This window comes from Rhinoraja longicauda, chromosome 7 (assembly GCF_053455715.1).
Source record: "Rhinoraja longicauda isolate Sanriku21f chromosome 7, sRhiLon1.1, whole genome shotgun sequence".
Taxonomy (NCBI): Eukaryota; Metazoa; Chordata; class Chondrichthyes; order Rajiformes; family Arhynchobatidae; genus Rhinoraja; species Rhinoraja longicauda.
This window is the reverse complement of record NC_135959.1, coordinates 54,372,293-54,397,824: the sequence shown is the minus strand read 5'-3', so window position 1 is coordinate 54,397,824 and position 25,532 is coordinate 54,372,293. Positions and strand designations below refer to the sequence as shown.

General features: G+C 41.4%; 2 protein-coding genes across 3 annotated transcripts; one reads left to right on the top strand and one right to left on the bottom strand.

Moving 5' to 3' along the window:
• Positions 1-309: 309 nt before the first annotated feature.
• Positions 310-14,689, top strand: mrpl30 (mitochondrial ribosomal protein L30). The gene is made up of 5 exons (XM_078402613.1): positions 310-572; positions 4,960-5,043; positions 6,259-6,405; positions 8,518-8,591; positions 8,680-14,689. The coding sequence occupies exons 1-5, from the start codon at positions 537-539 to the stop codon at positions 8,810-8,812; spliced, it is 474 nt and encodes a 157-aa protein (XP_078258739.1). The 5' UTR covers positions 310-536; the 3' UTR covers positions 8,813-14,689.
• On the bottom strand, positions 10,075-23,707 carry txndc9 (thioredoxin domain containing 9). 2 transcript variants are annotated; one of them, XM_078402612.1, is made up of 5 exons: positions 23,571-23,707; positions 12,777-12,995; positions 12,287-12,405; positions 11,552-11,806; positions 10,075-10,320 (listed from the first exon to the last, which is right to left on the bottom strand). In XM_078402612.1, exons 2-5 carry the CDS (start codon positions 12,963-12,965, stop codon positions 10,206-10,208), a joined length of 678 nt encoding a protein of 225 aa, XP_078258738.1. In that variant the 5' UTR covers positions 12,966-12,995; positions 23,571-23,707; the 3' UTR covers positions 10,075-10,205. The 2 variants fall into 2 exon arrangements, with proteins under 2 accessions (XP_078258738.1, XP_078258737.1); XM_078402611.1 differs by lacking the exon at positions 23,571-23,707 and adding an exon at positions 22,574-22,648 and having other exon boundaries at positions 10,076-10,320.
• Between the last annotated feature and the right edge of the window lie 1,825 nt (positions 23,708-25,532).

Genomic DNA, 25,532 nt, shown 5'->3' with positions numbered 1-25,532 from the left:
GCAGGTCAGGCAGCATCTCAGGAGAGAAGGAATGGGTAATATAAGAAAATAACTGCAGATGCTGGTACAAAATCGATTTATTCACAAAATGCTGGAGTAACTCAGCAGGTCAGGCAGCATCTCGGGAGAGAAGGAATGGGCGACATTTCGGGTCGAGACGTCTGAGTGATAATTCCCATGGGGGAGGGGCCTCTGCCTCCGTGACGTGTGATGAGGCCGGGGCCTATTTCCGAGTGATAATTCCCATGGGGGGGGGGCCTATGCCCCCGTGACGTTAGATGAGGGCGGGGCCTATGTTGGTGACGGTCCCGTGGGGGAGGGGCTCACTGGACGCGGTCACGTCACGCCTGAGTGACGGTCGCTGGAGGCCGGGCTGGGCCGGGTCTGGTCTGTGTTTAGGCGGCTGCGGAGAGGGGTAACTGGCGTGTGGTGGGAGCCGGGCGTTACGTCCGGGATTGTGCCGTTCAAACACCGAAATCGCGCTACTGCGTTTCCTATTGAATCAACCTCTGCTGAAGGATTACTGGCTTCAGGCGATGGCCGCGCTCTGCAGGAACATGAGCCGACTGAGGGTGAGTGTCGAGCTCATAATGTATTCGAGGTCGCTTCAAGTTGAGGGCTTTTCCTGCTGCGCGGAGATTGTTCTCTGGGCCATGCTATTATTCATGCTGTTGTATTATATTCCGTATTTGGAAGGGGATGGTGAATATGAATGAAAATAGCTGACAGCAACCTTTTACAAAGACGAGCGAGTAAGTGTGTTCAGCGATGTTGCAGACAGTGGCGAAGTCTCACCATTCCTGTCGCATGGGTTGGCCCTGGTACACTGTTTTTTGTTGGAGATAAATTGTCTCCTACAAATAATCTTTGAATAGCTTATATTACTATTATTTGTCGACTGTTCAGAATTATTGACAAAATCCAGAGACGCTGCCTGTCCCGCTGAGTTACTCCAACATTTTGAGTCTATGATCATTTCAAAATCTGGTACCGTTTTGTTGATATTTATTTCAAAGCAATGGTCAAAACATATTGACATTGCCCGTCTTTCTGTTGGCTATTGGTTCTGCACCATGCTCCCCTGATTGCCACAGTACCGCATGATAATTGATAAGTTCATAAGTTATAGTAGCAGAAATAGGCCCTTCAGCCCATTGTCTACTCTGCCATTTAATCATGGATGATCTGTCTTTCCCTCTCAACCCCTTTCTCCTGCCTTCTCCCCATAACCCCTGACACCCCCACTAATCAAGAATCTATCAATCTCTGCCTTAAAAATATCAATTGACTTGGCCTCCAACGCCTACTGTGGCAATGAATCCACAGATTCACCACCCTCTGACTAAATAAATTCCTCCTCATCTCCTCTGTAAAGGTATGTCCTTTTGGTATGAGGCTATGGCCTTCGGAAACATCCTCTCTACATCCACTCTATCCAGGCTTTTCACTATTCGGTAAGTTTCAATGAAGTCCCTCCTCATTCCTCTAGCCTCCTGCGAGTACAGGCCCAGTGCTGCCAAATGCTCATCATATGTCAACCCAATCATCCCTGGGATCATTCTCGTAAACCTCTGGACCCCCTCCAACGCCAGCACATCCATCCACAGATATGGGGCCCAAAACTACGCACTTATAAAGCTTCAACATTACTTCCCTGTTTTTATATTCTAGTCCTCTGCTAGCATAGTATTTGCTTTCCTTACTCTTGATTCGACTTGCAAAGTAACTTTTTGGGAATCCTGCACCAGCATTCCCAAGTCCCTTTGCACCTCTGATTTCTCGATTCTCTCCCATTTAGAAAATAGTCTATGCCTTTTTCCTAAAATGCACGACTCCACACTTTGCTACAATGTATTCCATCTACCACTTCTTTGCCCACTCTTCAAACCTGTCTAAGTCCTTCTGCTGAGTCCCTGCATTCTCTACAATACCTGCCCCTCCCCCTAACTTTGTATCATCTGCAAACTTGGCCACAAAGTCTTCAATCCCCTCATCCAAATCATTAATATATAACGTGAAGTGTTGCAGACCCTGCAGAACTCCGCAAGTCACTGGCAGCCAACCAGAAAAAGCCCACTTTATTGCCATTCTCTGTCTTTTGCCATCCAGCAAACCTGCTATCCATGCTAGTATCTTCCCTCTGATACCATGGGCTCTCATCTTCTTTAGCAGCCTCATGTGGCACTTTATCAAAGGCATTCAGAAAATCCAGGTAAACCATATCCACTGACTCTACTTTGTCTTCCCTGCAATTTACTTCCTCAGGTTCGTCAGGCAAGATCTCCCTTTCACAAAACCATGCTGACTTCGACTCCATTTGGTCCAGGTGATTTATCCACCTTCAGACCTTTCAGCTTCCCAAGCACCTTTAAGTGTCTCTGGGTTGTAAGCTTCACATACCTTAGGTTGTAAGCTGTCCAAGCGAAATATGAGGTGCCGTTCCTCCAATACCTGTCCCTAGACCTACTCTGTCCAAGGACCCCAACAGTCCATTCAGGTGAGGCAGAGATTCGCTTGCACCTCCTCCAACCTCATCTACTGTTATAGGGGTCTTCTTAGGCCCACTCGGTCATGGGCGATGCATCCTAGTTGGCTGCTTGCTCCACACCTTGGCTAGAGCAGCGTCGCTTGTGGCTGAAGAGACCAATGCGGGAGTGACAGTCTCTGTCGCAATAGGGGTGGACTCCTATATATTGGCGAGACCAACTGCAGACTGGGCGATTGTTTTGCTGAACACCTTTGCTCAGTCTTCCTGGGCTTATGCGATCTCCTTTAACTTCCCTCCCATTCCCACACTGACTTTTCTGTCCCGGGCCTCCTCCATTGCCAGAGTGAGGCCAAACACAAATTGGAGGAACAGCACCTCATATTTTGCTTGGGCAACTTACAATCCACCTGGTAAAGTAAAGGCAGTATATGGCCCAAAGGCAGGACGAATGCCAAGAACTCTTACATTGAGTCTGGGTCATGTGTGCAGAAGTGACATGAAGAAGTAAGGGTAGGACAAAGTCTGGCAAGTAATGGGTGGATACAGCTGAGGGGTTTTCTTGATTGGCAGATGGGTGGACAATACTGACTATTCATGATCTAGTCCAAATGCCAAAAAAATGGTTGAGGTGGTATAACAACATTTAAAAGACATATGGGCGGGTACATGGCAAGGAAATGTTTAAAGGGATATGGGTCAAGCATGGGCAAATGGAACTAGCTTAATTGGGCAGTTGGAAAGCATGGACAAATTGTTCTAAAGGACTGTTTTCATGATGAAATCTTTATGGCAAGCTTGATAGAACACCGTGAATCAGAATAAAGGCGTTCCAGTTAGAATGAAAGGTAAACAGCTGCAACAGACACCAGCAGAAAAGAGGTTTGCACGCTGTTGAGATGGATGTGCATGGAAAATATATTTGGACAGTTACATAGATAGCAAATGTTTAAATGGCAAATGGGTCTACCTTAGATGTGCATCATGGAGAGCATGGACAGATTGGGCCGAAGTCCTGTTTCTGTACTGTATGACTCTAACCATGTAACCAAACCCTCTTCAGCTACAGGTCCACCGCTGATTTTATTTAAACCCCGGCACTTCCATTAATCTGGACAAAATTACGAGAGTGCACTTGAAATCCCCCTTGGAAGTCTCCTTGAAAATGTGGCATCGAGGCCAGGTGAAGCAGCCAATCTACCTCATCGGGACTTCTGCAGCCAATCAGCAGGTCGAATTTGCTCCCAGCATGCCGGAGCTCTGGAACTCCAGCCCAGCCGAAAATGGCAGATCTTTTCCCATAGCTGACTTCCGCGACTGATCGCTAGGTAGAATTTTCTCCCTAAAGCTGGGGCTCTGGAACTGTGGCCCGGCTGGAACCGGAAGATCCATTCCCATGTCCAACTTTGCTGTAACTCGGCCCCTCAGCCGCCTAGGTGGATCATTCCAGTACAGTTCTACTCCTCTCGGAGTGTCGAAGGGCAACCTATGTTGCTCAGGAAAACACATTATCCAGAAAGGCTATTGAACCGAGCTGGAAAATCAGTGGTATACCTGTACTTCATTAGTTACATTTCCTCTGTTCTATTTTATGTTGAGGGATTGGGGACTAATGATTCCAACATTTGGTCCTTTCACAACTCATAATAGAGTGATATATGCTAGTGGACAGCTGGAGCTGAGCAACATAATTTCAGAGTAGCACTAAGATTGTGAGAAAGGTCAGTTATGAGAGTGGTATTTGAGAATCAATAATTGATAAATTGCCACGCCACACAAGTGTCAGGTGAGAAGCATGTCTAAGTTTGAAAAAGTCATCTCCCTGTTATACATTGCTAACTTTTCAACAATCAATACCCTTGGCTAACCACCAGGTTTAACTGGATCAGATGTGAGATCAGGGCTACTGAAGTAGGGGGAGTGTAATAATATATTCCTTTATTCATCCCACACCAGGGAAATTTACAGTGTTACAGCAGCAAAGTGGGTAGCAAGAGAGCAAGAGATCATTATAAATAAAAGATACATAAATTGTCATCAGTTTTCTGTGTGTTCTTAGCTGTTATTGTTGACTCGTCTGCTGGGAGCAGTGCTGGTTGTGCAGTCTCACAGCAGCGGGAAGGAAGGACCTCCTATATCTCTCCTTCACGCACTTGGGGTGAAGGAGTCTGTCACTGAAGGAGCTACTCAGTGCAGTGACAGTGTACTAATAGCAAATATTGTACTAATATTTCAAACATTTAAATGTTTAAAAGATACTGTTTATTACTACCCATCATCCATTTACAATAAAGGTATTTTGTTAATGTTTATCAACGTAAACCAATTGCTTTGTGACTTGTTCCAGCCATAACTTGAAGACCATTTTTTTTTTGATGGAATTTTCCATTAACCCAGGAAGCTGATATTGAATTCAATTTGTTGCATGAGATAGATGAATTACTTTAAGATTTGCTTCAATTTATTTTTTTCAGAATTTGGTGGAATCAAAAGCTGTTCTATCATTGTGGCCTGGATTCGTAAGATCGAAGTTTACAAAAACACGTATTCCAGCAAAGGTGTGAGCTTGATTTCTAGCCCTACAGAGTCTATGAATTAAATTTATTAATGGATAACCTCTTCAATCGTTCTTGGCTCGTATCATTTCTCACACGACTGCATATATGCTTGTAGCCTTGCATGTTCTACTTTTTTTACAAAAAACAAGCCTTTACATGTTTTGTATTAGGGGGGCCATAATCTTAATTTTCTTGCACATGACAACTGTCTTGTGCCATCTGGTGTTCTAATTGCAGAAGAGAAAAGGAAAAGTTTGATGTGGATGGAACTCAATATAGGACATTGAGGTCAGGAAAGGTCATGGATAAATGGAAGTTATTAAAGCTGAAGTGCTGTTGAATCAAGATGGCACCTGTCTGTGGCGACATGTTGCCAGCAGCACAGCAGAAAATCACCAAATATAGTAGTTCTCAATTTACCTGTATAAAAGAAACAGCAGAAACCAGCGATGCAACTGACGCTGCTAATGCATTTAAACGCTATTGCGATCATCCGGCAGCAACGGAGCTACCAACTGCAAGGGAATTCCCGATCGCGGGGGAATGCTGACCTGGCGGAGGATCGCAGGAACAGTAAGTACCGTACCTGGAAACACCAGGGAGGCCTCCATTGTGTCCGGAAACGTGGCCGGTGAGCAGGGCTACAAGTCAGACTGAAGCGCAGGGGACCACGACCCTCTCTCCCTACCATCCTACTAGCCAATGTACATTCACTAGAAAATATAGTGGAGGACTTAAGGTCAAGGCTGCTTTACCAAAGGGAGCTTAAGGAATGCTCTGTGTTCCGTTTCTCAGAGACAGCCGTCCAGCCTGAAGGTTTCTCCATCATATGGACCGTACCCAAGCATCTGGGAAAGGAAGAGGCGGGGGCGTTTGCCTCAGCGTCAACTCTTCGTGGTGCTCAGACGTGGCAGTTCTGTCTAACTCCTGCTCTCTGCACCTGGAACATCTGGCGGTGAAGTGCCGCCCCTTCTACCTCATGTAACATTTAACAGACACCACCCCTTCCCCATGTTATTATTGAGTTGCCAACTAGAGGATAAATACCCAAGAACAATTTTGCAAGTTTATGGTAAAAGAATAAATGAGTGGGATTAAGTTGATTCAAAAGTCATAATTATTTGAGAGTTCTCATTCAGCATCACTAGATCTGAATTCGGATCCAGTTAGGCAAGCCTGAAACTAATACACATACTATTTTTCCTCTGGTTGTAGATGTTTGAAGTGGATCCAGCAGATCATGAAAAATATAATGGTGATCCAAACCAACCACACCAACTGCACATCATTACCAGAATAAAATGTACTAGGCGGCGTCCTTATTGGGAAAAGAAAATTGTTCATGACCTTGGATTGGATAAGGTGAATTATATTTTGCATGTAGAATCTCTTGTGTTCGCTCATAATACCATGATCTGTGGTTCGTTAGAGAAGGAGGATTTTTGGATTAAATTTTTAGCTATTTAATCGTTTTTGGATTTGTCTCTTACATAATCCAAATCCACTACTGTTTGATATTTAGCTGCTGCATTCAACCTTTTTCCTCACAATGAGCTAACCACTTTCCTGACCTATCAGCCCTACAATAAGACCTTTCTACTTAGTCTTCAAAATCCATCTGATGATACCTTTTTCTGGCACATTAGTAAGCACGTATTGGTTCACTCTGGATGAATCAGTCCAAAAGTTACACTTTACTGCTTTGTTCTGTTTCTTCATCATACAGTTGACTATACTTTTATACAAATAGACACCGCAGAACATGTTTATCTTCTTTGCAAGTTGAAAAGTCTAAATATACCCAATCATTCTCATAGGTCATGCCTTCTTATTGAGTCCACATCATAAGATTAGAAACTGTTCAGCCAGAGCTGAACACACTTCTCAGCATCTGCATACAATGGCGTCTTGAGCTTCTTGTGCGTAATGGTGAAAAGATTGGTGGAAACAGGGCCACGACGTGAACGCTCTTTCCTTGACCCCAGGTCATGCCTGATTCTAATAGTTAGCCCTATGGTTATTTCCTGCATAGTCTTCATTGTCCCACTCTTTTATTTTCAGCCATTAAACCAGTAAAACCTAATTGAAGAGTATAACCAGACTGCTCTATTGTTTTAATTAAATTTAACAGCATTTTGTTGGTTTTGTTACATGCATTGGTTTAACAGTTTGAATCTTTGGGTCCTACACATTACTACTTAAGCTTTTCTAACGATATCCATGGCATACTTTTTGGCAGTTTTTCCTTGTGCACAATTGTGTAAACTTGATTCATTATGTTCGGAGTGCCATTATTCAGCCCACTTACACTTAGTTTGCTCATTCTTAAATTCATTGGAATAGCCCCTTTGGTATTTCTTCAAATGAAACTACTTCAGATGGCTCTCGTAATTCCATTGCTAAAGAATTTACCATCTTGCGAGTCGAGAGGGGTCGGAACCAGGTTTATAAACGGGTGGGGAGATGGTGCGAGCCGGGGATCGGTCAGCAGGTCCGTCCACTACATCTGACATCTGTTTTAAGGGGATTGTTTACCGTATTGTCTTTGTGATAGTTAGAAGAGAAGATTGAGAGCGTAGTTAATTCTTTCAAGATGGAGGGACACCACCGGAAAGAGCACTCGCTGTCTATTTGGTTATGCTCTGGGTTTGATTTTTGTGCATGTGTACTTTCTTTCAGCATTATTACCAGCATTTCCTTTTCTGCTGAAATTTAATTAAATCTTTTTAGATCTTTGCTTAACTTTGACATGGCTTTTTAATGCTATAGTCCTTGTTCATGGTTATAATTCATCTTCAACTTAACTATTCTTGCAATCATCAACAGCAAGGTGGCATTAATACAAGAGCTGTCATTTCTGTCAAGAATTGAAACTTGTAAATCAGGAATAAATAGTAGAAATCAAGTTTGTAATCATAAATTAAACCATTTAGATTTCTTGAACATTATTGCTGCCCTAATTGCTACAGGAGAAAAACATACTTCAGTGACAGGTCAGTTTGCTGCAGATTTTGACCCTACCTACTCAACATAGTGCAGATAAATATTGGGGGGTTTTGTGTCATGTTTGTGGACATCTAACAAGAATGTTATGAAAGATTGCGTACCTGTTAACCCAAAATGGTACAATGTTTTACATTTATAATACCGTGGCTAGGTCCGATAAACAACCTACCCTTCCCAGAAATAGATTATCTTTTAAATGCTTTTTCAATTTATCTAATGCTTGGCTGTTTTTATTGCTGTAAGACTTACTATTAGATCTTATACAGATTACCCTAATTCTTAATTCGCCACTTGAATTTGGTTATGTATGCTAACGCATGCTACTACTGAGATAATGTATGCAATTGGAAGTTCATAGGCAGGTAAGGTTTGTGCAATCAAAGTTTCAAAAAGACATGAGAAATGTCTTGGATGTATTTCAACTGACTTGGTTACCTTATTTTTGTAAATTTCAAATTCTCTCACCAGGCATATCATCCACAGATCCATAAAAATGTTCCCTCAGTCAATAGTAAACTGAAAGTCATCAAGCATCTTATTAGGTATGTGACTACAAACACGATGGATTTTACTTTGTCATAAGTTTAAATTTTAACTAAAATGTAGTGACAATGTTTTGTGTATTTCCAGAGTGCAACCTCTGAAACTACCACAAGGGCTACCAACAGAGCAGGAACTAGCTGACACTTGCCTGAACAGCAGAGGGGAATTGATAATAAGACGACACCTTCATCCGCTGAAGCAAATAAGTCATGAATCTTAAATTGCTGATTGTATGTGAAATAAATTTTAGTTGGTTTCTAAAAATTGAAGCTTTCTCATATAATAAAAAAAATCTACCCAAATTTCACATTCTCCATTGCATCTGCTTAACTACCTGTAGAGGGGGGAGAATAGGAAAAGACAGGTTTTCTCTACTGTACTAGTCTCCCCTTCCAATTTCTTATGTCCCCTAATCATACTTTGTCCTCTACTTGGACACTTTCTTGACCATTGCAAGTTTAGTTTAGAGATACAACGTGGAAACAAGCCCTTTCGGCCCACCGGGTCTACACCGACCAGCGATTCCCGCATATTAACACTATCCTATACCCACTTGGGACAATTTTTACATTTATCAATCCAATTAAGCTACATACCTGTACGTCTTTGGAGTGTGGGAGGAAACCGAAGATCTTGGAGAAAACCCACGCAGGTCACGGGGAGAACCAACAAACTCCATACAGACAGCACCGGTAGTCGGGTTCGAACCCGGGTCTCCAGTGCTGCATTCGCTGTAAGGCAGCAACTCTGCCACTGCCCCACCGTGCCGCCCCCCCAAGTGAGGTAGACTTTGAGAGTACAGGAAATCAGTTAGATTTATATCGAATAAGTAGGGCAGAGTAAGGCACCGGTGGAAATTAGTGATAGTATGTGCAAGTGGTTAGAAGCACTACCCCTCTCAAGCAAGATCCATAAAGATAAACTTCCAACGTGAAACATGCTGCATATCTCAGCAGTCAACTCTTGGGAATGGCAGACATTGATAATGCATTCCTTCTGATGCACCAACACCTCACCCAGCATCAAACTTGTAGTCAAAAAGGCTGTAGTTTGTAATTTTCTGTGACTAGATGTGTGATGTATAGAAGACATCTCAGGGCACTGGCCAGGCACAGTTGACTTCAACATTTTACTGATTTTTACTGATGGATGCTATTTTCAAGCCTCAAGTTGCTTAATGTGTTGGGAGCATCTGAGAAGCCATCAAGTAATATTTGAGCATTTCAAACAAAATAATAGGAATTAGCAGACCAAGTATATCAACTGAAGGACCATTCAAAAACCCAATCAATACTTAATTCTCCCCATACAGCACTGGCTGTCTTGTGGCAGTCTGTAGATTTCACACTAAACTCTCATTTTAGAACTGCACTGAACCAAAACATCCTGAAACTAATGTGACTGCAGCAAAGCATATAATTTTCAGCTTCATTCGTGGAACCAAATTTCTAAGTATCTGCCGAACAGTTATCATCCTTCAAGTCATTATTTTCTATTGTAATAATAATTTATTTTTTATTAGTCTATGAAAATTGATGAGTAACTACTGAAATTAAAATTTAACAATGAATAAGAATAAAAGATTCTGCAGCTCAAGAAACATGCTTAACAATCTAATCATCATCTGAATCTGAATCATTGTTCTTGCTTCTAATTGTTCTTTTCTCCATCTTTGTGACACTTCCACTTTTTTTTTGCGCCTGACAAGGTGGTTCCATCAGATTTCCACTAAGAAAAAAAGACAGTCAAACATTAGTTTAATTTAATCAATTATTTAATTTATTTCATTAAAGCCTAATGACACTCCTGTAGGGAATTCTATCTCACTTTTGAGAAAGCCTGAATTTTAGTGAAGAGAAATAAAATTACAGTAACATTTAATATTGTCTGAATTAGCTGTGGGCAGGTGGCAAAGCAAGAGACGAGCAGTATGAAATAAAGTACTATTGGTAAGACAATGGCAAGTGATTAATGGAATACCTAGCCAATTGTTGGAACACTAAATCTTGGAAAAATAAACTAACTGAATTCACATAAACTGGTTGCAAATAATGAGATAAGAGTATCATGGATCAAAATTGGCAATTTAACTTAAGTAATCTAACTGAACAAATATAATACAGAACTATTCCATCCATAGGTTAATTGGCTGGGTAAATGTAAAAATTGTCCCTAGTGGGTGTAGGATAGTGTTAATGTACGGGGATCACTGGGCGGCACGGACTTGGAGGGCCGAAAAGGCCTGTTTCCGGCTGTAGATATATGATATGATATGATATGATACCGATTTAAATTAATTCTTACAGTCTGCCAATTGTCACTCAACACCTATGGCTGAAGGATAGTGCTCTCATATTTTAATTATATTCATAACTGTTTTTTAAAGCCAAAGTTTCAGTTGTCTATGAATATGGACATAAAACATTTATTGGGATTTAAAAAAAAAGATCTGGTGTCTGATCCAACATTTCTCCCTCAGCCGACAACTCTAAAAAATGATTACCCAGTCATTGTCTAATTCTTGGTAGACACAAATTGCTGGAGTAACTGCTGGAGAGAAGGAATGGGTGACTTTTCTGGTCAAGACCCTTCTTCAGACTGTCTATTTCCTGTGTTTGTGCAACGTAACTGCTGCATTTTCTACCTTTTACAACAGTGCCTCTGCTTCAGAATAATGCAGTTGACTGGAGCTATTCAAAAGTGATTAAAATTAGAAAGCAGGTTTCTAACAGAACAGAATTGACCTTTTCCCCAAGTTATGGCATTTTTACAACCAATTACAGAATCAGCTTAAAACCACATACGTTTAAATACATTAGAAATATTATTTAAAAATTACCAACTCAGTTAGCATGTCAGCCATGTAGCCAAAGCAATCAAGAATTGCAAAATATTTGTTTCATAGAAAATTGTAAATAAATTATACCAATGTACCTGAATGACAAAATAATGAGCTTACCTGTAGTTAATGATGGCAGCACAACCCAATCTCCATTCCAAAGTCTCCGTAGTGAAGTTATCAGTGCAACCAAGGTCATCAAACCCAACAACGTAATCTTTTGCTTTACCATCTTTCACCAGAATCATTGTTGGAATTATTTTGATTCGTAATTTTTCCGAAAGGAAAGGAGCTTTCTCTGCATTTAATTTAATGAACTTGGTTTCAACGTGCTTTTTAGCCAGAATAGTCAAGTGTTTGTCTACTATCTTGCATCTGTACGTGAGAGAATAAATTGAATTTACATCATTTTTGGCATGTATTTTTGATCATTTATATATATAGAAATATTTAGCAAAGGGGAACAAACCTATCATAATGCATCAGTACAAAATGGTGATTCAATAGTTCAATAGAATGGTAGAGTTTTGGAATTTTTATCTGGATTACTGCTAATATGCTAACTCATGATCATCAATTAGAAGCTTAGCTATGCCACACAAACTGCATTATGACAATGCAAAGTGCAGCATTAACAGGCTTTCTAAAATGAGCACTAATTTTGATCGTCTGCTGTAGAATCAGCAAATTAATTCACATTATTTTAGAATAATAAAGTTACATTATATTTTAATTCATAATTTAAGATACATCAAATAGAATTCATGCATTCTTAATAGCATTTATAATTATTCTATCTCCAAGATCAACAAACAACTGTTTTGTTATCTTTCTGTACAAAATAGGGTTCCTCACCTAAATGTGGTATCTCTATAAAAATGGCACACCACATTTTTACTCTCCTTAACCTCTTGAAAAAAATCCTTTTCACTGGGAATCTCCCTGTATTCACCATGGCCCTTTGAAAGCCATTCCTGCAAATGGAAGGCAACATTAGGAAAATAGTACTGTACAGTTTGTCAAAAAATATTAAATAGATTTATTAAAATCAAGCCAATTTGAAGGGACTCTTAAGCCCTATGATCCACTTGCTTTAAAATCAAACTGTACTTAAATCAATTCAACATAGTATATTGAATTATACTTTACCTTCAAGAACAAATGTTAAAAGTTATTTCATTCTCTGACATATATAAACACAGTAAATTTATGCATTTAGGATAAAAGTTCCATCTACCAGTAAAATGAATGTAATTTTCTTTAGCACTAATTACTGCCTAATTTGCCTAAACAATTCCATTAGTACAAAAAATGATCAAAATGTTTATTTTGTGAATGTTTCCACCTGCTTCTGATGTTGTGCTTTTTTCAATGATTCAAGCCTTCTTTCTCGAAGTTGCTCCAGTTCTTCTCCACCCATCTTTTCATATTTTTCAATCTCTGTGTCTAGATGTTGTTCAACTATTTCTGTTCTTTTCAGCATTTGCTGCTCAATGACTTTGCTGAGCATATCCACCGAGGGGTTACTTGCCATCCTTACCAATCAGAAATATATCTTCCAAAACTAAAATAAAAATAATATGTTGTTTAATATAAATGTACATGGCATTGTAATAATACTGTTAAATCTATTGTCTCGTAAAAGTACATTACATTAAGAATAATTTTCCCATTAAAAATCCAAAATATCTAATTATCTGTATAAAGTTAATTAAACACGTTCTGCACAAAAATAAATACATTACATCTTTTCTGGTCAATTAAAATAAAAATCAACTTCTAGCAGGAATAAGTCAGTCAATCATTTGTGGCTGCTCTACCTTTCAATAAGATAATGTTTCAATAAGATAATCTCTGCATCAACACTGTAAAACTCTGTATGAAATGTGTATGTTTTAATGAGAATATCTGTCACTCCTCTAAACTCAAGAGACCCAGTCTGCTTAATCTCTCCTCCTACGACAAACCCACCATCCCAAGTTTCAATGTTGTATCTTTGCTGTATTCCCTCTACTTCAAGTGTATCTTTTTCAGATAGGGAGACCAGACTCTACACAATATTCCAGATGTGGTTTCAGCAGTGGGCAGGCAAATCACCTTAACTCCCATATTCAGATCATCTTGCAATAAAAGGCCAACATCGTGACATGTTTGGAATGGATGTAACTAGCACAGAAGTGGAGCTTAAGTCCAGGGCAGAATAGCCATGATTATATTGAATCATGGTGCAGACTCTTACTTCCATTCTCTTTATCCCTTGTGAAGGGATCAAAGATCTCTTCAAAATGTTAAGAGGCATACTTAATAGAGGATATCTGGTGATGTTATATTAGAATTGTCAGTAAGAGTGGAGTATGGTCTGTTGAACATTGTGGGTGGCGGGAAGCAAGGCAAGGGCATGAGGGACCCTCTCCTAGTTTTGGGATGAATAAAAAGGGGGTTATATCAGAAATGCAAAGGACAAAGGTCCCATCACATATACTGAAGGGAAATGCATGACTTGAGGAGAAAGGCGGCCATTTGGTAGCATTAATATGGAAAGTGGTATTGTCAGAATAAATGCAGCATTTAATGATGTATGTATATGAACCTCCAAATTTCTTTGGACCTTTGTCACTTCGAGGTTTGCATAATTTTGAAATGTTTGACTGTTCACGCAATCCATTAAAAAAACTGAACTTTAGCAATGTCATCCACACTCCTTATAGTACTGCTTTTATATTCATTGACAAATGTGACCACAAGTTGTCCAAATTATTGTATAGATTACTTGACAATTCCTTCCTATTGGACTATCTTTGTCTTCAGTCTTTGCCTCCTTTTGTTCAGTCAACTCTGAATAACGGTGTCAATTCCACACGGAATTGTTAAACATTCTTCCTATTTCTGTGTGTCCACTTTCCTCCCGCATCCCAAAGTTGGACGGTTAATTAGCCGCTATAAATGAAAGATACTAGAGGAGCAAGGTGAACCACACCGTAAAAATCACGTATACTGAAGTGTAGTACGCAAAGGAGCGGAATGTCTGCCATTTTAGTAGGCAAAACCCGCTGTTCGTTATGCCTCTCGCAGTGTAATCAGTATGTGTGATACCATTAAAATGCAGAAAATATCATCTATCAACTCACATTTTTTATTTTTAAATGTTTTCCCCCTGCTTAATTTCTCTGATTTTATTTCTTACTGTTTCTGCCCATTTCCCTCCCATCCTTCCTCTCCATCTCTCTCTCTCTCTCTCTCTTTCTCTTATATAAACATAGCACAAAAAGTAAGGAAATTTGTGTTTGGTAGATTATTTCTTTGTTGTAACTATGCTTCTTGGCAATAAATCTTATACTGTTGGAAAGCCTGTTTATTTCCCTTTTAAATGGTGCCACATTTGTAAGGAACATGCATTTGTGGGATGAGCAGCAGAGCTGAGTATATGGGTTGCGCCCATGAAAAATTTGCCAAATCTTCTCTGCCAATGCCAAACAGCTTATTCTGCTGTTGCTATTGACTCTTGTTTTGAGTTTCTGGTACCCCCAGGTGCTGACAATCAGGTGCCTGATTGGCACCTGATTGGCAGCATCTGTGAGCATGGGCCCTGCTACAGTGGTCAGTAGGTGTCTGCTCCAAGAATCGGCATGCCACGTTTGACTGATCTGGATAGGGCCCGTGCGATAGGGCAACTTCAAGCTGGTGTTCCGCAAAACCAAGTTGCGGCATTATTTGGAGTGAGCCCTAGAACCATCTCCAAAGTGAAAGCCAAGTTCCATATAACGGGGGATGTCAGAGACAGGCCGCGAAGTGGGCGTCCCAAGAAGACGACACCCGAAGAAGACCGTTTCCTCACCCTGTCAGCACTTAGGAACCGTAGGCTGTCTTCTACAGATTTGCAGTCAAGGTTTGCAGGCCGACGGCTCTCTGCCCAGACAATTCGGAACAGACTGCACGCAGCCGATCTCCGGCCTCATAGGGCTGCCAGGAGGCCTGCCATGACTGCCCTTCACCGTCAGGCCCGTTTGCGCTGGTGTCGGCAACACGTGCACTGGAACCTGAACATGTGGAGGAACGTTATGTTCAGCGATGAGTACAGATTCTGCCACTTGTGGGATCAGCTTGGGCGTGCTGTTCGTGCCAGAGTGACCAACACAACCACGTTGGCTGACTTGCGACAAATGCTGGTTGAAGAATGGGATGCCATCCCACAACAGTGTGTGACCAGGCTGGTGACCAGCATGAGGAGGAGGTGCCAGGCTGTTGTGGCTGTGTATGGTTCTTCCACAAGCTACTGAGGCTCCTGTTTATTAAATGAATAAATTGTTAAATTGCCAATATGTCTTGTTTCTTCAGACTTCAATCATCCAATCCACCAAACAACACCGAACAAGAGTCAATGGCAGAATAAGCTGTTTGGCATTGGCAGAGAAGATTTGGCAGGTTTTTCATGGGCGCAACCAACATACTCAGCTCTGCTGCTCATCCCACAAATGCATGTTCCTTACAAATGTGGCACCATTTAAAAGGGAAATAAACAGGCTTTCCAACGGTATAAGATTTATTGCCAAGAAGCATTGTTACAACAAAGAAATAATCTACCAAACACAAATTTCCTTACTTTTTGTGCTATGTTTATATCGCACACATTTCTCAACACATGGTTCTCCCTATCATGATCACTGTTCTCTCACATACATCTTATTAGGGCCTACCCACACACATTCGCAATCAGTGACATCAAACTTATTTCCTGAAATCCTAATATTGTGAATAAAATATCTATGAACCCATGTCAAGATATTTTTTCATTCTTTTCATTCTATATTAGTGTAATAAAATGTAATGCATACATACCTACACTGATACAGAAGTGCTAGCTTTAGACATGAATAATGTACATAGCTACCATAGTTTAGTTTTGAATTTAACATATAATCGGTGCAATATAGTGCTAACCCTCACTTTTGTGAAAAATGAGTTACATGCATTAACACAATCCTTACCCACTACCCTACAACCTGTAAAATGTTCATATTTAAATTCAACTGATGTTGGTCAAATAACATAGGCACCTTTTTTTTGTGGTTTATGGATTTTTCAAAAGTGAATATCTCATAACGACACAATTGTGGGTTAGCAGTATATTGCACCAACCCCCTTCAATTTTACATCATCCAAAAATAAACTTCATAATCAAGGATAACACTTTATTTCTGTCATTCATGGTAAGATTTACATCATTTTGTGTGCGAGATATACAGGGTTGCACTGTTTCGCATATCAGCTAACCAATGAAAAGATCAGGTCCTGATTTATACCAGCTCTTCACCTTCCCCCCCTTATCTGAAGAAGGGTCCCAACTTGAAACATCACCCATCCTTTTTCTCCAGAGATTTTGCCTGGCCCGGTGATTTACTCCACTGCTGTTTGAATTGGATTCATGCTTCTGCACCGCGTCAGGCAGCATTGGTCATTTTAGTGGCTATCAAGGGTTTTTAACTAATCAATTCACCAATTCAAATTTTCTTGGCTCTAAGCATTAAGTTAAATGTCTTTTCAATTATATTGTGGATACAGTAGAGTTCTATTATTTGCAAATGCCTAATCTCTGCTTCCATGACCTTTCAAAATAAACCATAAAGAGATACAGCTCGTGGAGGTGAAATTAAAATTAACAGAGAAAGCAAAGAACAGTTCATTAAATATGATCAATTGCCCTGATACAGAGTGGATCTCCAGTGCAAATATTCAATCAGTAACATCCAAAGTTAAAAGGTCACGAAGCAGCAACTCTTCAAGAAATAGTCATAAATGTCAACTATCAACTTTTGTTTGCAATCGTATTATATACGAATAAATCGCAGAGTTGTGAACACTGCCGAGTCTAGCGCACAGAATTGCTTACTAAAACAGCGCTGAAATTTACCCATGACCTACTACGGGTTTTAGATCTTGCTCCTCTAGTATCTTTGCTGTAAATTACCCCGAATAGTGTGGTAGAGTCTGGAGAAAGATGATGGGAATGTGGGTAGAAGAGCGGGGCCATCGGTCGTAAATCAGTAGAGACTAGGTGGGTTGAAACGGCCTAATGTTATGCCGTAGGGATGGGTGGATGGATATATATATAAATATATATATATATAGAGAGAGAGAGAGAGATAAAACGACTGGCTTATAAACGTGGGTGCTGCTCTGGAGTCTGAAGTGACATCGCCAACACCTCGGGCCCGTGAGACACAAGAAACTAGACGCTCGTTTACAAAAAAAAAACATGCTAGTTTCCACAAAAGGGCACAGCATCTCTGGAGACACAAAATGCTGGAGTAACTCAGCAGGTCAGGCAGCATCTCAGGAGAGAAGGAATGGATGATGTTGGATGTTAAACTGAAACTGTTTAACTGTGCTCTTATACTGACGTCACTTCCTGTGTACCAGATATAAAATGCATGTGAAAACAAAATAAAAGTCTTCACTTCCGGTTAAAGCAACACCATGTATGAGAGCATGTGTGTTTATTCCTCCGAAGAATAAAAGACATAATACCGACTATCCTGCCCTTGAGATGCAAACGTCAACAGGTTATGGGCCCAGGAGGGATGGTGGAAGCCGATGGAACAGATTATGCTTCGACGGAGATGAAAAGAATTACGAATTATGGGAAACAAAGTTTTTAGGCCACCTGCGGCTACAAGGCTTAAAGTCAACAATTCTGAACGAGCCGGCTACCGACGAAGAAGACGACGAGGAAGCCGAGAAAAACGAAAAAGCCTACGCCGAGCTGATACAAGTGCTAGACGACAAAAGTTTGTCGCTCATTATGAGAGAAGCGGCAGACGACGGGAGAAAAGCGTTGCAGCTACTGAGGAGCCATTACGCGGACACAGGGAAGCCGCGAGTGATCGGCCTCTACACTGAGCTGACGTCGCTGAAAAAGGCCATAAACGAAAGTGTAACAGAATACATTATTCGTGCAGAAACGGCGATTACAGCACTAAGAAAAGCCGGAGAGACTCTTAGTGACGGGCTGCTGATTGCCATGATTCTGAAAGGCTTGCCAGAGACATTTAAGCCATTTGCCATCCACATAACACAGGGTGATGAGAAGTCAACTTTTGGTGAGTTTAAGACCAAGCTACGAGAGCACTGAAAAATTTAGCGGCCATATGAGTGACGACAACGTAATGAAAGCAAGAGGCTGGGTGAAAGAAAGGACTAAAGGCTTAGAGAAGACATTCACCTGCTACAACTGCGGACAGACGGGCCACAAAGCGTGGGAATGCAGCGGAGAGCACAGCGGTAAAGAACAGAGACAGTGGTGCAGTTTTTGCAAGAGCCCCACTCATAAGGAGGCAAACTGCAGAAAGAAAAACCGAGACAACGTGAAACAAGCATCCGACTCCAACGACCACACATTTGCATTCAAAATAAATGACTGCCAGGCAAGTGAAGAGACTCGTAAAGGGCTTATGGTCGACACGGGCGTAACGTCACACATAATCACAGACATTGAAAAGTTTAAGAACTTTGATGAGACTTTCCAGCCCGCCAAACACTTCATCGAGTTGGCTGACGGGACAAGGACGAGCGGTGTCGCACGGAGGAAAGGCGAAGCAGAGGTGTACCTGAGAGACAGCGAGGGCCATCGTGTGAGGACGACGCTGAGAAAGGCGTTGTACATCCCATCATTCCCACAGGACATCTTCTCTGTCAAGGCAGCAACGACCACCGGAGCTTCAGTGATCTTTCGCCAAGGCAGCAACAAGCTCATCCACAAGAACGGTACCAAGTTCGACATTAAGGAGTACGACAGACTATACTATCTAAACACTGTAAGTCATAAAACTAATGACGGATGTCACGGGTGTTATGATATTCAAACATGGCACGAAATACTTGGTCACTGTAACTATGATGATGTATCACAGTTAGAGAGGGTAACAGAGGGCATGAAAATCAAAGGTAAAGTTGATAAGTCCAAACTCAACTGTGAGGTCTGTATAAAAGGCAAATTTGCACAGAGCAGGAACAGAGAGCCAGATGTAAGGGCTAAAGAAGCACTTGAGTTAGTGCATACTGATTTGGCTGGCCCTATAGAGCCAGAAGCAAAAGATGGATACAAATACATACAAACTTTCACAGATGACTACTCAGGAGCAGTGTTTGTTTACTTCTTGAAAACAAAACGTGACACTATAAAAGCTACAGAAAAGTTCATAGCGGACGTGACCCCCTATGGAAAAATTAAGTGCATAAGGTCTGATAATGGCACAGAGTTCACAGCAGCAGATTTCCAATCATTGCTCAGTAGAAATGCCATAAGGCATGAAACCTCCGCACCTTACTCCCCTCATCAAAATGGGACAGCTGAGAGAAACTGGAGAACGTTATTTGAAATGGCAAGGTGCATGCTACTCGAGAGTAACCTACCGAAAGAATTGTGGACATATGCTGTAATGACTGCTGCAGTAATCGGCAACAGATGCTACAACAAACGTGTTGGTCAGACTCCACACTACATGGTGGCAGGCAGAAAGCCTAATCTTTCAAAAATGAAGAAGTTTGGATCAGTCTGTTTCTCATACAAACAAGTCAAAAAGAAGTTAGACTCAAGATGTGAAAAAGGGATTTTTGTAGGTTATGACAAAAACAGCCCTGCATACTTAGTCTACTACCCAGAGACAGGGCGAGTTCTCAAAAACAGACTAGTGAAGTTCATAACAAAAAGTGTAACTGAAAGCCAAACTCAGACAGATATGGAGATGAGTGATGATGACCATCCTGGGAAGAGATTAACATCCCCCAGACCAAACGCAGAGGTGACTGATCAGAGTCCAGAAGTGACACTGAAGTCACACACGGATACTACTGAGAGTGAGAGCAACACTCAAACTGGACAGGGTGAAAATAGTCAGAGCACACGCTATCCTAAGAGAGAAAGGAAAAGCCCACAGTACTTACGAGACTATGAGTGTAAAGGAGAAGAGGATGACCAGATAAATGTAAACGTAGACTACTGCTACAGAGTGATGTATAATGTTCCACAAACCTTCAAAGAAGCTATGAGCTCATCAAAATCTGACATTTGGGCTAAAGCTATGAAGGAGGAAATCGAATCTCTCAAAGAAAATGACACATACACTCTAACCACAATACCACAGGGCAAAAATGCAGTGGGGGGGAAGTGGGTGTTTGCAGTAAAAGAATCTTCAGATAAGACTGAGACATACAAAGCCAGGTATGTTGCAAAGGGGTATAGTCAAGTAGTAGGAATAGATTACAAGGAGACATTTTCCCCAACAGCTAACATGACATCAGTGCGCAGTCTGATGCAGCTAGCAGCTCAGTACGATTTGGAATTACACCAGATGGATGTGAAAACAGCTTATCTACATGCTCCAATTGATTGTAAGCTGTATATTGAACAACCTGAAGGATTTGAAGTGAAAACAGACACAGGTAAAAAGCTGGTCTGCAAACTTAACAAATCACTGTATGGACTGAAACAGTCAGGACGGAACTGGAACAAGATGCTGCATGATCATCTCAGTAAAAATGGTTTCGCACAAAATCCAGCAGATCACTGCGTGTACAGTAAAGAGACTGAAAATGAGAGAATAATTCTGATCATGTGGGTTGACGACCTAATTATTGCTGCCAGTGATAAAGAATCTCTCAATGGTGTGAAAGAAATGCTAAGTGCAAAGTTTAAGATGAAAGATCTTGGGAAACTTAGACATTTTCTAGGCATTGATTTTTCACAGAGGGAGAAATAAAAATGAACCAAAAGAGGTACATAGCAAAAATACTGGAGAAGTTTGGAATGTCTGACTGTAAAACAAGGTCAACTCCATGTGAACAGAAACAAAACTTTTATGATGATGATGAGCCTGTTAATCCAACACAATACAGGGAAGTGGTAGGCAGCTTGATATATGTGATGACATGTACAAGGCCTGATTTAAGCTGGATTGTCAGTAAACTGTCACAAAATCTAGCAGAGCCTAAAGAACAACATAGGATAACTACCAAACATGTGTTGAGGTACTTAAAGGGTACTATAAACCAAGAGCTGTGTTACAAGAAAAGAGAGGAAAAACTCAAACTTGTTGCATACAGTGACGCTGACTGGGCGGCAGATCAAAATGACAGGCGAAGCACAACAGGATATTGTTTTAGTTTGTCTCAAAATGGGCCTGTTATTTCATGGAAATCCAAGAAACAGCAGACAGTAGCCTTATCCACATGTGAAGCCGAATATATGGCAATGACGGCTACTACACAAGAGAGCTTGTATCTTGTGCAGCTATTGAAAGGAATGGACAAAGATTGCCAGTACGAGCCAGTGAAAATCTTTGAGGACAATCAAGATGCGATTGCATTATCAAAGAACCCAGTGAACCGACAAAGATGCAAACATATCGACATTAGGTATCATTTCATTCGGTCTGCACTCAGTGATAAGAAAGTAATCATTGAGTATTGTCCAACAGCAGACATGGTTGCAGATATCTTAACTAAGCCTGCAACAAAGTTTAAAACTGAGAAATTCAGGGATTATATGTTTGGAGTGTAAAATCATAAAAACAAAATTATTTTTTTTTGAAAGGTTGAACACTGTAAATGTGTAAAATGTGGTGATACAGAGAATGTAATCAGATTAAGTTATGTTGTATATGTTGTTAAATGTAATGCACAGCATAAGAGCAAGTGGGGGTGTTGGATGTTAAACTGAAACTGTTTAACTGTGCTCTTATACTGACGTCACTTCCTGTGTACCAGATATAAAATGCATGTGAAAACAAAATAAAAGTCTTCACTTCCGGTTAAAGCAATACCGTGTATGAGAGCATGTGTGTTTATTCCTCCGAAGAATAAAAGACATAATACCGACTATCCTGCCCTTGAGATGCAAACGTCAACAGGTGACGTTTCGGGTCGAGACCCTTCTTCAGACTGAGAACATGGAATGGGTGACATTTCGGGTCGGGAGCCGTGGTTATGGTCTCAGGCCCGGTGGGTGCGGCTCCCGAATCTCCTCGTTTCAGACCGATCGGATGAGCAGGGTCCTGGAGAAGGAAGTTGAACCTCCGGGAGGTGGGTGGGTGTGTGGGTGTGTGCGCGGCCGGCTCTCGGATACTCTCTGCTCCCCTACATACGCACCTTGATCCCACTCGCAGCAACCGGCCTCTCACTGCGCCTGCGCCGCCGGGGTGAAAGGTCACACGGCTGCTCCCCTGGCAACAGCTGTCCAATCGGAGCAGGGGGGAGCTGGCGACGCGGCGCAGGGAGGGGCGGCGCGCATGCTCCGTACAACCCCCACTACAGCCCTCTTTGTATTGCAATCTCGACCGCAGTACCTTGTATTAACATTTTATTATTCTCTCAATTGTGCAAATGTTTATTGCTAAAATAACCAATTCCCCCTCTATTTAATGTTAATCACTGCCGCTGTATATTAACATTTTATCATCCTAACAATGATTAAAAAAAGGAATTATTGCTAAGATCAACAAACTATTTAGTCTGAAGGGTCTCGACCCGAAACGTCACCAATTCCTTCTCTCCTGAGATGCTGCCTGATCTGCTGAGTTACTCCAGCATTTTGTGCATAAATACCCTCTATTTAATGTTAATCACTACCGCAGTATATTAACAATTTATCATCCTAACAATTATTTTAAAAAGGTTGAATTATTGTTAAGATCAACAACCCCCCCTCCCCTCTATTTAATGTTAATCACTACCGCAGTATATTAACATTTTATCATCCTAACAATTATAAAAAAAGGTTGAACTATTGCTAAAATCATCAAGTCCCCATTTATTTAATGTGAAGCACTGCTGTAGTGCATTTATTCACATTTTATTATCCTCTCAATTATTTAAAAAAAGGTTGAATCATTGCTGAAATTACCAAGTCCCCTTTATTTAATGTTAATTACTACTACGGTAGATTTATTAATGTTTGATTTTAGAAAGGTTGAATCATTGCTAGAATGATCGAACTTCTTAATGTTAAACGCTACTTTCACACAGCATAGAAACAGGTCACCGTATAGAGGGATTGCTCGGCAGGCGAGGTCACAACCCCTGACTCGTACTGTTGCCACGCAACGCCTTCTGGAGTGCAAGCGGTGAACTTCAGGTAAGCACTTACTGTGGCTGCCGTGGAGCGGGCCCATCTTCTGTCCCAGCATCCGCTCAATTGTCGCAGTATGCTTCCAATCTAGCAACTGAGGAGTATGCACGATATGTCCAAAAAGTCTCCTTGATTGGTATTGCCCCTTACCAGCCTGAAGCTGAGAAATCCCGTGACATTGCCCAACTGCCGGAACTAAATTCCAAGGACATTAATAAATAAATGAATGTAAATAATTGTGAGTAGGCATTAAACAAGAAAAATTGAAATGTATTTTTTGGCAAATAATAAAATGTTCTGACAGCTTAAACACCTTTCAAAAATTTTACTGAGCTGGATTATGTCCAATTACTGGCTAACAATTATGCCATTCCTTGGCTTGCATCTGAGTAAAATGTAATTCAAAACCCACATATGGTTTGCGATTTTTTAATGATAAACTTAGCTTCAGAGGTGTTTTCTTTTTGTATGTAAAAACACACTTGAGAACCATGGGCGATTTTACAATTTTACAGCCAGATTTGTCACTTCTAAAACTTTTTAGATACCATAGGAATCAAGAAAAAAAACACAAAGAATGCCTTAATGTTGATGAAATGCAGTGAGCAAACGTGATAATTTTCGATCTTTTCAATCTTGATATCTGCACGGCCAATGTTCGCCAACCAATTTAGCTGTTGTTGTCCCTCCAGCTCTCGCTTCTCTCTACCATAATTTCTCCTCACTTTTAGAATTCTGAAGTATGATAAATATCTCTCACGGTTACCCCTATTTCCACATTTTTTTACAGCACAAAAATTGACCATTTTGGTGTTTTTTTCAAGGAAAGAACGCATGTTTCCTTCACCCACTCTGCTCCCTGGTTTACCCCCGAACTCCGCATGATGAAAACTCATGCCCGCCAACTTGAAAGACTCCGCAACAAAACAGGTCTCACAATTCACTCCCAAGCCTACAAAGACCACCTGCAGCACCACAAAGATGCCCTCTCCCGTGCCCACTCCACCTACTACTCTCAAATAATTCACTCTGGCTCCGGAAACCCAAAAGCACTCTTCTCTACAATAAACAAACTCCTCAGCCCCCTGGACACCATCTCTCAATCATTCACAGTTGACAAATGCACCACTTTCCTTTCATTCTTCCAAAGCAAAATAGACAGCATCTACAGCACCTTAACCACCAACGCACCTGCTCCCCCTCAAACCACCTGCCCCCCCTTATCCTGTCAACCCCTGCCTCAGTTCTCCCCAGTCTCCACCACCGACCTCTCTGACCTCTTCACAGGAATAAAAACTGCCACCTGCTCTCTGGACCCCATCCCCTCCAGCTTTGTCAAGGCCTGCCTTCCTGCTCTCTCTCCACTTATCACTGCAACAATAACTCCTCCCTGTCCACTGGCATCGTCCCGCCATCCCTCAAAATCGCTGCTGTCACCCCCATTCTGAAAAAACCTGGTCTCAACCCTGACACCCCAAACAACTTCAGACCAATCTCCAACCTACCCTTTCTGTCCAAAGTTTTGGAACGTGCTGTAGCTTCTCAACTCAAATACCACCTCTCTACCAATAACCTGTATGAAACTTTCCAATCCGGATTCCGCTCCAACCACAGTACTGAAACTGCACTCCTCAAAATCACAAACGACCTTTTCCTCTCCTCTGACGCTGGCAACCTCAACATCCTCATCCTACTTGACCTCAGCGCCGCCTTTGACACCATAAATCACTCCATTCTCCTCACCCGACTTGAAACCTCCCTTAACATCACCGGCACAGCCCTATCCTGGATCAAATCTTACCTCTCTGACAGGCACCAGTTCATCTCCATTAACAACTGTAAATCCCCTACCGCTCCCCTCCCCCAAGGTGTCCCCCAAGGCTCAGTCCTTGGCCCCCTCCTCTTCATCCTCTACCTGTTCCCCCTTGGTCAATTAATCCGCCGTCATGGTCTCAACTTCCACTGCTTCGCCGATGATAT

Bases quoted from the DNA above. Each gene is read 5' to 3' on its own strand.
- mrpl30 (XM_078402613.1), top strand. From the start codon at position 537: ATGGCCGCGCTCTGCAGGAACATGAGCCGACTGAGG. The intron at 5,044-6,258 runs GTGTGAGCTTGA...CTCTGGTTGTAG, and splicing joins AAACACGTATTCCAGCAAAG to ATGTTTGAAGTGGATCCAGC. The intron at 6,406-8,517 runs GTGAATTATATT...TTCTCTCACCAG, and splicing joins ATGACCTTGGATTGGATAAG to GCATATCATCCACAGATCCA.
- txndc9 (XM_078402612.1), bottom strand. From the start codon at position 12,965: ATGGCAAGTAACCCCTCGGTGGATATGCTCAGCAAAGTCATTGAGCAG. The intron at 11,807-12,286 runs GTGAGGAACCCT...TCTCACGTACAG, and splicing joins TATAGAGATACCACATTTAG to ATGCAAGATAGTAGACAAAC. The intron at 10,321-11,551 runs GTAAGCTCATTA...TTTTTTTCTTAG, and splicing joins GCTGCCATCATTAACTACAG to TGGAAATCTGATGGAACCAC.